General features: G+C 40.4%; 1 protein-coding gene across 2 annotated transcripts in view; it reads right to left on the bottom strand.

The window, feature by feature from the left end:
• Positions 1-13,172, bottom strand: part of cfap57 (cilia and flagella associated protein 57) — a 127,124-nt gene that overhangs the window by 33,647 nt on the left and 80,305 nt on the right. For both annotated transcript variants that reach the window (XM_068036881.1, XM_068036882.1), the window contains exons 10-17: positions 12,957-13,130; positions 11,301-11,462; positions 8,554-8,709; positions 7,905-7,998; positions 5,985-6,175; positions 5,634-5,807; positions 3,839-3,997; positions 1,935-2,078 (exon numbers count right to left, since the gene is read on the bottom strand). In XM_068036881.1, coding sequence (XP_067892982.1) covers positions 1,935-2,078; positions 3,839-3,997; positions 5,634-5,807; positions 5,985-6,175; positions 7,905-7,998; positions 8,554-8,709; positions 11,301-11,462; positions 12,957-13,130 — 1,254 coding nt within the window. The remainder of the gene's footprint in view (positions 1-1,934; positions 2,079-3,838; positions 3,998-5,633; positions 5,808-5,984; positions 6,176-7,904; positions 7,999-8,553; positions 8,710-11,300; positions 11,463-12,956; positions 13,131-13,172) is intronic.

Below are 13,172 nucleotides of genomic sequence, written 5' to 3'. Positions count from 1 at the left end.
GATCATCAGGAACAGAGTTTCTGAGAACTTGGATAAGAAACATCTGATTGTGAAGAGTCAGCCTGGATTTCTGAAAGTTAGGTCATGTCTGACTAAATTGAGGAATTCACAAAGATGGTGGTGCAGGAAATGTCTATGGGCATTTTCTATATGGACTTCCAGAAGGCATTACTTAAGGTTCAGCACAAGAGATTATCAGCCAAGATAAATGAGCCTGAAATTGGAGATAACCTTGTGGCATAGGTTGGTAATTGATGGGATGAATTAAGTAGTGTTCCCAGGAGTCTATATTGGGATGTCAGCTTTTTACCATATGTATCTATGATTTTAATGAAGGAATAGAGTTGTATATTTAATTTTGTAGATGACATGAAGTTAGGAAGCACCATAAATTGTGGATGAGAGCTGGAATTTACAAAGTGACATTGGCAAATTAAGTGAGTGGGAAAAATTCTGGTAGATGGAATTCAATGTGGGGAATTGTGAGGTCATCCACTTTGTATCCAAGAAAGATAAATCAGTAAGTTTTTTAATGGCGAGGAACAAGAACAATGGAGAAACAAAGGGATTTGGGAGTTCAAGTACATAAATCACCTGAAACTAGTGCAAAGGTACAAAAAAATTTAAAAAGATCAATGGAATGTTGGCCTTTAACTCGAGGAGGCTAGAATACAAATGGGGAGTAAGTTATGCTTCAGTTGCACAGAACCTTAGTCACACACTATCTGCATTCAGTTTATGTCACCACACGTAAGGAGGGATATATTGACCTTGAAAGGGGTGCAGCGCAGCCTCACTAGAGTGACACCAGGACCTAAAGTGTTAAATTATGAGGACAATTTGCACAAACCCAACTTGTATTCCCTTGAGTTTAGAAGGGTGAGGAGGTCATCTAATTGAGGTTTTTAAAATGGTAAAAGGATTCAAGAGAAGCTATTCTGGTAAGGGGACAAGGGGGCTCAATCTTAAAATTTTCAAGACTGAGATCAATAGTTTTTTCAATTAAGTAAAGCGATCAAAGGATATGGATCAATGGCAGGTAAACAGAGATGAGGTACTGATCAGCCATGATTTAACTGAATAACAGACTAGAGTAAAGGGTCTGAATGGCATACTTTTGTTCCTATCTCTAGATTCCTTCAGAGGCAGCAGCACTACCTTATCAGCAATACAGCAGCAGCCTTCATGAGAATACCCAACTTGTTGAGTGAACCTTGATGTCCATTGGGCATACCATAACTTAATGCAGCATAAACTATTTCTCCTCTACACTGGACTGTGAAAGCATGCTTGCACAAATTAGAATACACATAATATACATTGAGGAGTACCTCTATTAATAAACAATGACAGTGTAAGAATAACCTTATCAAGCATGGTGCTTAAGCCAACAGTTCATGCTTTTTTCCTCAGAATTAACCTCGTTAATCATATTCCATTGTTGAAAAGAAATCCACAATAGTTATAATTTGTTTACAGGTGGCTCTTTGCCCCAATGGCAGCACTCTTTCCTTGGTTCAGAAGTTGGTGAATTTAAGCCCCATTCCTAAATCCAGAACATAAACTAAGCTGATACTTCAGTGCAAGGCTGGGAGAGTCAAAACTGCTACCCTTCAGATGAGATAGTAAACTGAGATGCTATCTGCTGTTCAGGCGATTGTTTAAAATATCCCATCATAGTATTTGAAGAACAGGGAATTCTCTCAATCAGCATTCCTCCCTCGACCAACACCCCCCAAAAACAGATGAGCTGATCATTTATCTCACCATTTTGGGATCTACACTTGTACAGTTCACTGCTGTGTATGCCAACACAACCTTCAATGGTAATTAATTGACAATGAAATGCTTTGGAACATACTAAGGGCATGATAAGGGATACTATAAATGCAAGTTATTTCAATCCTTTTCCCATTTGTTCCGTGAAGACTTACTTGCTGTATCTGCTCTTTCATTTCTTTTATATCATTTTCTCGAGGTTCAATCTGTCTTTTCAGCTCTTTAATTTTGTAATCCAGAACAAATTTAAACTTCTCTAGTTCTTGGTTCTTCTTCTTAAGATCATAGATGCGCTTTTCCTGTATATGAACGGAATGTTAGATTAATTTTACAATTGTAACACTGACTGCAGTTGTCATTTCTTTCTAATGTAGAATTTGGAGGATAAGGATAGAACCATAGAAAAATTACAGCACAGAAGGAGGCCATTCAGCCTGTCGTGTCCGTGCCGGCCAAAAGAACTAGCCGCCCAATCTAATCCCACCTTCCAGCACCTGTTCCGTAGCCTTGCAGGTTACAGCACCTCCGGTGCATCTCCCGGTACCTTTTAAAACAATTGAGGGTTTCTGCCTCCACCACCATTCCTGGCAGTGAATTCCAGACACCCACCACCCTCTGGGTGAAAAAGTTTTTCCTTATGTCCCCTCTAATCCTTCTACCAATCACCTTAAATCTGTGGCCCCGGTAATTGACCTCTCTGCTAGGGAAAACAGGTCCTTCCTGTCTACTCTATCTAGGCCCCTCATAGCATATTTTTAACTGTTTTCAAATTCTGTCCCCTTTTTAGATTTGTCTTTCCATACAGCAATTAGGCTCACAGTAACATACTTTAATAAGATTTGCATTATGCATGTGGTACTACATTTAGGATTATGCTGGCATACTATAATTAATAGTCAGTCCATTGTTTGCAGTGATAATATGCTAATATGACTGCAGTGCTATCCAGTAAGGTTTCTAGCACTATTCAGTGATGGGGCTCAAACTGGATAATTTGGAGTTCCTCAAATCTTAATCACATATACAGCATTATATACCAGTTTATTTTCTTCTGTGTAATATTGCTACAATATTTACTGGTATACAAGTTTTGGATAAGCTGAAGTTTATGGAAGGTGGAGGATGGGAAGCTGGGCAGGCAAGCATTGTAATAGTTGAGTCAGGAAGTGACAAAGGCATGGATGATTCAGCAGTAGGTGGCTAAAGCAGGAGCAGACACGGATGATGTTACAGAGGTAGAGGTAGATAGTCTTTTGTGATGGAGGGGATATGGGATCAAAAGCTTAGCTTTGGGTTGAGTAGAGTTCTGAGGTTTCAGTTAGGTTCAATCTGAGACAGTGGCGGGGAGGAAGATGGAATTGGTGGCAAAGCCAGAGAGTATGTGTTCTGGGAGAAGGCAATGGCTTCAGTCTTTGTTTAACTGAAGAAAGTTGTGGCACATCCAGGACTGGAAAGTCTGACAGTCAGATGACACAAAGGCAGTGGAGTGATGGAGATAGATGATGGAGAAGTGGAGCTGGGTGTTGTCAGTGAACATGTAGATCCTGTCCCCATGTCTTTGCATGTTGTCAACAAGGGGAACAAGATAAGTTGTTTTATTCTAGGTAAAATACAATATATTATCAGGGTCATTTTTTTAGTGATTGTAATATAAACATAATTCAGAGCACTATAAAAGTGTTAGTGATATTTTCCATCTCATTCTATTTTATGGCTCAAATTCTATAATTATATGCATGTTTCCATGAAATTTATAATCAGGGCCTTGATCACTATTAATACTGTTTAACTGCATAGTTCATTTATCTCATACCTTTTTAAAAGCTCAAAGATACAAAGGAAAAGTTTTTTTAAAGTTGGAATATTACACACCAGTTTAATATCTCCCACAATTCCTTTTTTACATTAACATAATACACCAACATGTATCTTTTTGCAGAATTCCACATTTCATTGGTTTAGTATTTTCCCTCTTACTATATCTCTGTTATTATCACTGGCTTATCTCCCACCTATGCAGTTTCATTTTCTCTTGCTCACTCTCTCCCAGCTGCCTCACCTTGTCCTGGATAGTTTCATCACGTTCTAAAATTTCTTTCTTAAGTCCTTGGATGTCTTTCTCCAGGGATTTGATGATTCCATGTAACTTCTGGTGTTCACTCTTTAATTTCTCAATCTCTACCTGTTTGTCTTCAATTTCTTTCTGTAAACTGGTAAACTGAGAAAGAGAGGAATGAGGGAGAGCGATGAGAGGAGACACTAAAATCATCAGATGCCACTTTCACAGGCAGGAGCAAACATGGATTTGGAAGTTGTGAGAAGGAAGGAATGATCAAGTTAATATTGCAAAGGGGTTTCGCATCTTTTCGGAAAACAATTCTATCACCATGCCAGATAACGGAAGAAAGATTTACAGTATGTCAGGTGAGAATAGGATTAGGGTTAGTTGTGTGCTTCTCATATTCAAATAGACTGTTGTTACGACTGAGGTGGGAGGAGTGCACTGTCTTTTTAGTTCCATTTTTCCATGGTTCACAATATGTATTTAAATGTTTACCCAGTTACTGATACAAGCATACATGCTACTCTTTATCCCAGAATAAAATACACCAACCAGGTTTCTTTAACAAACAACAATATTATCAGTTTATTATAAAATAAGACTTATCCAGTGAAGAAAGGCAAAGCACCAACACATAGACTGAAATATGAAAGTTCCCTTTTAAATACCCAACACACACACATTCACACATACTGGTTAACAGAAAAAAAATCAAGAAATTTTCTCCGCAGAGTGCTTGTACAAAATAAGCCAAAAAAAATACTTTGGCCAAATACTTGTTAATTCTTGAAGAAAAAGGATGAGATATGTTGTGTCCCAAAATGGCAAAAAGTCTGGCATCTGAGTACATGTAGATGGCCCACTGGGATCTTTTCTGGAGCAGTTCTTTTCAGGCGGCATCGAGAATTAATTTGGCATGCCTCCCAGGAGCCATCTTCTTGAACTGGGGCAGCACAGTGGCGCAGTAGCTAGCACCGCAGCCTCATAGCTCCAGCGACCCGGGTTTGATTCTGGGTACTGCCTGTGTGGAGTTTGCAAGTTCTCCCTGTGACCGCGTGGGTTTCCGCTGGGTGCTCCGATTTCCTCCCAAAGCCAAAGACTTGCAGGTTGATAGATAAATTGGCCATTGTAAATTGCCCCTAGTGTCGGTAGGTGGTAGGAGAATTGTGGGGATGTGGTAGGGAATATGGGATTAATGCAGGATTAGTATAAAATAGGTGGTTGATGGTCGGCACAGACTCGGTGGGCCGAAGGGCCTGTTTCAGTGCTGTATCTCTAAATTAAAAAAAATCTCAGGAGAAATGTGGCATCAGGAGTTTTAGCTCTCACATACTGAACTCTCAGGGCTTTTTGGAGAAGTGAAGAAAGGACTAATTAAGTCAAAACAGTATTCAAAAATGAAACCCACTCTTGAGCACCATAACTCTTGACATGCCACTTCTCTTGTAAGCAACTGTCCTGGCCACCAAGGTTCCTGTTGTTTATTAAGCTTTTGGCATGTGACTTCCAGTAAAGGTTTGTTTTCAAACAAGTGACACTTGTAAAAAAAAAACACATCCACGGAATCTTTTCCGTTTTAAAACACAAGTCCTCAAAAATGAAAAAAAATTTAAAAATGGAAGCACTTTCATAACACTGCTGACCCGCAGGCCTGGATTTTCATCCTTCTACTGTGCAAGAGTGAGGTGGATATTCTGCCTACTGTTGTGACTCTGAACACATTTCATTTGAGGGATTGCAAAAATTCTTAAAAATAATAACAAGCCCTCCAATTGTTTTGCCCTTTTAATACCTTTTTCCTCATGATTCCTGTCTCTCCCTTCAACCGGAGGTTTGCCTCTTTCTCATCTCTCAGATTTCGTTCATATTTGATTTTAATGTCCTGAATTTCACGATCAGCATCTTCTTCTATTTGTTTCTTTGTTTCATCAGCCTCTTTAACCTGTTGCCTGGACTCTTCCTGCAACTAAGGTAATTTAAGGGGGAATCAACAATGTAACAGTCAATTGAACAGAACAAAGCAAAAACACAACACAGTATTAAAAACAGTAATTTTTGCTGATAGTAAGTCACCTTTTGAGAAAGAATATATAACTTTTCAGAGTTCCGTTAATCCCTGATTCATGGGCTTCTTCTGTTTTACCTGTTCAATAATTGTACCCTTCTCCTGGAGTTTGGTCTCATAGTACTCAGTTAGCTCCTCTAATGCCTGGCTCTTACTCTCATCCATCTCATTCAGCTGTCTCTCATAATCTTCCTGCATTCGCTGGGATTTGAGCTGCAGCTCCTGGTATTTCTCATATTCCAACATCAGCTTCTGATTATTTATGGTTTCTGAAATTAGAAGTACATGTGGAAGTAAATAAAAAAAAAGATATTTTATGTAGCACATAATGGGAAGTTCATTCCACCGCACATAATACTATACCGCAAGTTAGCTGTGTACATTGCCTTTAAGGACCAAGACTACTCCATGCAGACCAATTAAGCTGATCATCACCATGTGCTTATTGGCTAGGAGATAGCAATGAATGCTTTTATATTTATTACCTGCAAATGAACTGTCTGATGATATTAGGGGGAACAGATAGGGTAGATAGAAACTATTTCCGCTGGTTGGGTGTCTAGGACTAGGAGGCATAGAGATGGGACACAACTTTAAATATTTAAATAAAGGAGATGAATACATTAACGTACCTTTCACTGTGATCTTGCCGACTGTCTGCGATCTTGCGTGCGACGGCCGGCACTCACGCGTCTTCACTTTCCTGTTCACGGAAAGCTGGCGCAAGTGAGATGGGGAAGGGGAGTATTTAGAATTTTTAGTGTAGTATTGGAAGTGGTGGGGGGGAGGGGCAGGAAACGGGGTCAAACCTACATGTGTAGTGTAGGGGACTGGGGCGGGGGGGTGGAGGGTGGAGGTAGTGGTGACCTCTGCACTTTGTGCAGTTGGGTGGGGTGGCCACATATTAAATACAAGTGTTTTTCTTTGGTGGGGTGGGGGGAATGGGGCAGCCATTTATTTTCTTTGTATTGACGGGGAGGATATGGGCCAAAAAATCAATTCACAGCATTTTTGGGAGGGGGAGTTACAGGCTTCAACTGTGTAGCTCTGGCAGCCTTTTAAAAATGGCGCCAGCACTTGCACAGAGGCAGCTGACACCTTTGCCAGCATATGTGGGCTGGCATGTTTTTGCCTGCCACTGCTCTCGGCAGCGGGAGAATAGAAGTTTGGAACTTTTTTCCGCAAATGGCAGTTGATATTAGATCAGTTGTAAATTTCAAATCTGAGATCAGTAGATTTTTGTTATTCAAAGGTACTAAGGGATCTGGGGCAAAGGTGGGTAGATGGAATTAGGTTGCAGATCAGCCATGCTCTCACTGAATGACAGAACAGGCTCGAGCAGCTAAACAGCATACACCCGTTCCTATGTTCCAATGTTCCTGTGAAGGGCCTTACCAAGACATTAATCTATTCTTTCTCTTTACAGATGCTGGAGGACCTGCTGACTATTTTCAGTATTTTGTAAATATTTTCTTCGTACTTCTGAGCACGCATATTCTGACAACCAAGACTGAAATGACTGTCTGTCACACAGAGTGCTCACATCCTGAAACCTCTCCTGAGGGCCTAAACAGCCTGTGGTAGCAAAAAGTCCTAATGAATGACAGTAAGTCAGAGTACTGACTACCAATAGAAGATGTTTTCAGGCTGACCTGTGAAACTAAGACGATTGCCTGTCAGAATAGGATCTTGCCAGACTGATAGGTGAAAATGACAGCTTGTCAATGCCCTCTGCTGGCAAGATATTGCGATAGGTAAAACTGTAGACTTTGTGCATGAAGAACGATTAATGGTAGAAGAGGAGAAATTAGAGCATTGCTACTGCATCGTGTTACTGCTATCGTGTTGGGACTCATTTCTAAGTGGTGGATCAAATAATTAATCAACTCAGGGAACCAACTTCTTGTTACAATCTGTAGCATTTATCTGCCATAGTCTGGTGAATGAAGTAGCTGTGTGTTGAATTAGAAACAAAAATCAATGTAGAATGCTCTTTACCTAAATCCTCAACTTCTTTTGAATGTTTATCAAGGATCATTATTGTATCCTCCTTATGTTTTATTTCAATCTTGTCTTTGTCAGTCTTCAAAACCTACAGCAGAACACAATATTTGATTATTTTGAGAGTTGGATTCAATAAGCACCAGTAATCCATCTCAGATTTTAATTAGTGCAAGGTTGTGAATTGTATTCTTCTTTGTGTTGTGTTGGAATAGTCTGATGAACTGGAAAAGTATGACAGCCCATCAACTGAATTTATCTTTGAATCAATATTGTCTCATTCAAAGAAACCTTCTCCATTTTTGTTCATGTTATACACTTTTAAAAAAAGGTGATCCTAACCTCCCATCCAATATAAAAGTAAAATCATTTCTTTAAGTCATCTATTACAGACTCTTGTGGTACACAACTTTTTCAATTTACTTTGTTGCAGAGTCAATTTCTCCATATTCATACTTAGTATTCATCCCAACATGTGCCCTCTGTATTACCCCAAAGTTGACAAGATACAAATTAAAAGGCAAATGTGTGATAAACTTAGAAATTGAACTATCAGTGCTATAGATGACTTTTCAACAACACTTTAGGTTTATGCTGTGCCCATATGCCCAGGACAATATTATTAATGCCTGCTCTTGTTATCTACCTGGTTCTTTGTTTTCAGAGATTCCATTTCCTGAATAAATTTCTCAGTTAACTCTTTGATTTTGTCACTGTAATTCATGTCCTTTAGTCTGAGTTGGTATTCATTCTCCATCTTCAGTTCCTCAACACGAGTTTTTAACTCCAGCGTCAGTTGATTCTGTCAAAAGAGATGGAATAAATTTCTGCTGTTAATTTAACCTTAATCACAAATTGTAACATTAACACCAATGTTAATCAACAATACAAACTGAATTATCAGTGCTATAAATAGTTTTTCAACAACACTTGAATGTATATAGCACCTTTAAAGAAGAAGAAAATCCCAAAGTGCCTCACAGATAGTTGGGGGATGGGGTGTGGGGTTAGGGTGAGATGAGGCCATAGAGGAATTTAAACATGAGGATAAGCATTTTAAATCTGAGTTGTTGGAGGACCTGGAGCCAATGTTGGTTAATGAGGACAGAGGTGATGTGCAAATGATGGTGGGGTAGAAGTTATGCCTCAGCTACACAAAGCTCTAGTGAGATCACACCAGAGTACGGTGTTCAGTTCTGGGTACCACACCTTAGGAAGAATATATTGGCCCTGGAGGGAGTGCAGTGTAGGTTTACCAGACTGATAACTGGACTCCAAGGTTTAAAACACGAGATGGGATTACGCAAACTAGGGTTGTATTCCCTGGAATTTAGTTAATGGGTAATTTGATCAAAGTTTTCAAGATATTAAGGAGAATGGATAGGGAAAATAGAGATAAATTATTTCCATTGGTTGGGAAGGACGCATGATTTAAAAATTACAATCGGATTTTTCAGGAGTGAAATTAGGAAACAATTCTACACATAAAGGGTGGTAGAAGTTTGGAACTCCCTTCCACAAACTGCAGTTGATGCTGGATCACTTGTTAATTCTAAAACTGAGATTGGTAGATTTTTGTTGGCCAAAGGTATTAAGGGATGTAGGGGAAAGGCATGTAAATGGAATTGGGTCACAGATGAGCCATGATCTCACTGAATGGCTGACAAGCTTGAGGGGCTAAATTGCCTACTCCTGTTCTTTTGTTCTTAAGTTCCACTTAGTGTTGGATAGGATACACACAAAAGAATTTTGGATGAGCTGAAGTTTGTAGAGAGTAAAAGATAGGAAGCTGGCCAGGAGAGTGTTAGAATTTTTCTCATTGCATGACAGAAGTACCTATTTGTATATGAAAACTGAATGAGAATATATTTAATGTGGTGCTTTTGATCTCTCATGGTGCTCACAGATCAATATTTCAAAACATCATAAATTGAGTACATGAATAAAATGGGAGAAGCAGAATCCACATAATAACACCAAGAATGCCAGGCAAGATGAGGAGACAGACTTACTGCCATATGGATAGCTTATTTTAAAATCTTACCTTCTCTTTTTGATCATCATTTCTTTCTTTCTATCTCCTTTTCTCCACCCCCCCCCCTTACTTCACTTAATCTTCTCAGCCTCCTTTATATTTTACTATACCTTTTCCCTTCCCTCTTTTATTTTTACCTTTTGACTGTTCCTATCTCTTGACGTTGCCTGCACTACTTCTCTCTTGCTCTCTCTAACTTTTCCTTTTGTGCAGAGCGAGGGCGTGGGCTACAGTAAATTCACAACTATTTGCCACGCACCAATCTTTATGTTGTTGTCCTGACTGTCTAAGTAACAAAGTTGGCAGGCCCACAAACGGTCAGATTCTGGATCATTCATGCTTTATGAATAAATTCTGTGATGAGCTCAGCTCAATGGGGCAATGGAGTTCAGAGATGTGGGTGAATCGGGGGTTTTCTACTAGCAGAGGATGGTATGCCTGGCACCAAGATGGCTACTGAAGCTGTACATTGGGGGAGAGTGGAGAAAGATTTGCTGGAGGATGATTTGGGTAAGTTTGTGTTTTTTTCTGAACTGTTTTTTTGTATTTATTATACTAAAAGCTTTTTTTAAGAGTATACGATAGGGTGGGTAAGGCACCATGCTGGATGTCTTAAATATTTTCTGTACAATGTAATTTCTCATTTAAATGACCATTCAGAAATGACACTACAGTGGTGTTTCTTGAATCTAGTTCAAAGACCTAAATCAAAAAAAAAACTGACAGTACTTACAATAATAAACTTAGCAGCAAAGACGCAAACATTTCAAGACTGTTTTAAATATATAGAATAAAACTATTTTGCCTCAGGATAAAATGATAGTGAACAATGTTATATATTTCTAACTGAAAGCTGAGGTCTCTTTCCTGCTGTAAGCCTTCCAAAACTGTATGGCAAACCTTGCTACAAGGTATTTGACTTTTTAATTTTTTAAAATTTATTTAGAGATACAGCACTGAAACAGGCCCTTCAGCCCACCGAGTCTGTGCCGACCATCACCCATTTTATACTAATCCTGCATTAATCCCATATTCCCTACCACATCCCCACAATTCTCCTACCACAACACTAGGGGCAATTTTCAATGGCCAATTTACCTATCAACCTGTAAGTCTTTGGCTGTGGGAGGAAAGCGGAGCACCCGGCGGAAACCCATGCAGTCACAGGGAGAACTTGCAAACTCCACACAGGCAGTACCCAGAACTGAACCCAGGTCGCTGGAGCTATGAGGCTGCGGTGCTAGCCACTGCACCACTCTTGTTTGGGAAGAGATCTAAAGATTAAATTCCTCTTAAAAAATTATTTATTGCCAAACATATGCAGTCGTTTTCAATATTTATGATTAATAGCCCTTCACCTTTTCTTGCAAATCCGATTTTGTGATCAGGATTTCTTCTGCATGGCCAACTTCTTTGTCTCGCTTTAGCACCCGGCCTTCTTTATCAATTATCTTCCAGATCATAAGACATGCATCCTCTGAAACCGTCAGCAAGTACAGGTCATCAAAGGTAACTACCATCTATACAAAGAAAAGAACTGGCCATTATGGGGTAAAAGCAGCATTCCAAGGATTTTGAAAAATGTGCTCTAATGGTTTTCTTGCACCTTATTGGGAGAAATGGCTAACATTTAAAACATACAGAACTCATGGGTTCCATTGTGTTTCAGCCAACAGCTGTGGTTTGCTATCTGATATCACCTGGGTGTAGATTTCCAAATATGTTGCTGAGTCATTACAAGGGAGATTAATAGTGTTCAAAAGAAAAAAATATATAAACAGAAAATGCTGGATGCGCTCAGCAGGTCTCGCAGCATCGATGGAAAGAGAAATGGGCTGGATTTTCTTCTCCTGCCGCCGGGAGTGGCAGCAGGCGAGAAAAGGCGGCCTGCAGCCCCACCATGCTGGGGCGGCCCACGATAACATGCCGGTCAGGCTGCTCCCACCTCACCCAATCATAGGGAGGGAGTGGCCGGCAATGGCGGCAGCTGCCTGTGTATAGGCGCTGGTGTCATTTTTACAGGGAAGCCAGCCCTGCCGGGTCAATTACATTTTTAAAGACATGCACCCCCAATGTACCAATTAAAAATCTATCGCTCCTTTCCCACCCTCCAATAATAATTAAATTCAATACTTGTCCTCTCCTCCCGCCAAAAAAAACACTTACATTTCACACTTGACCTTCCCCCCAACCCCAAATTGAACAAAGTGCCGAGGTCACCACTTCCCACCCTCCACTACACTAGTCATTGATATTTGAAACCTCCCCCCACCAGCCCCCTGCACTAAAAACCATAAGCTCCCCCCTTCCCCACCATGGTGGTGCCTGCTTTCCCTGGACCGGTAAGTGAAGGCACATGAGTGCCGGCCGCCGCTCAGAAGACCGCAGCCTGAAGGTAAGACTGCTGTGTATTGGATTTAAATGTATGCATTGTATTAATTTAAATATGTTAATCCTGGTCCCTTTGCCCAGCGGCGGGGCGGTGGGGGGATGGGAGCTGCCTCAGAGCCTCGCCGCCACCGGGAAGATCAGGCCTGGCACTCTCGGCGTCAGGCTCTGTGGTGGGCCGCTCCCGGAACGATCTTCCAGCCACCCCCACCACAGAGCCTGACATCAGGAGCTCAATAAAATCCCGTCCAATGTTTCAGATCTGTGGTTTTTCATCAGATTTTTGATCTCTCAGGGGATCAAGGGATATGGGGAGTGGGTGGAAAAGTGGAGTTGAGGCAGAAGATCAGCCATGATTGTATTGAATAGTGGAGCGGGCTTGAGGGGCTGAATGGTCTACTCCTGCTCCTATTTCTTATGTACTAATGTTAAAGATATGCTGGGCCGGAAAGTAACATAATTAGCTATTGTTTTAAGGCCCATTAATGAAAATAGTATTTTTTTTCCAGACAGGAGACAATGCTATACCAATATACCAACTCTATCTTCAATTCAACTAAGACCTGCTCTCTAAATTTCAAAGGGAATGTCACGAAACCCATAGAACACTGTGATATCTAGTCTACCTTAGTGATTGGTCCAGCATGTGCCTGATACTCATTCCAGTCTGGTTTTACAGGTAGTGGGATTTTCATACTTCGTACTGCTCCACTGGCAGTGCCTAGAAACAACATTCGCCCAGAATGTGACAATACAACGCAGGTATATGCAACATCGTTCGATGGAACTTCCCGAATAATCTGGATAGGGAAGAGCAAAAAAAAAGCAAAAATGATTCAGGA

The sequence above is a fragment of the Heterodontus francisci genome, chromosome 8 (assembly GCF_036365525.1).
Source record: "Heterodontus francisci isolate sHetFra1 chromosome 8, sHetFra1.hap1, whole genome shotgun sequence".
In the NCBI taxonomy this organism is placed as follows: Eukaryota; Metazoa; Chordata; class Chondrichthyes; order Heterodontiformes; family Heterodontidae; genus Heterodontus; species Heterodontus francisci.
This window is presented reverse-complemented; position numbering and strand designations above follow the sequence as displayed.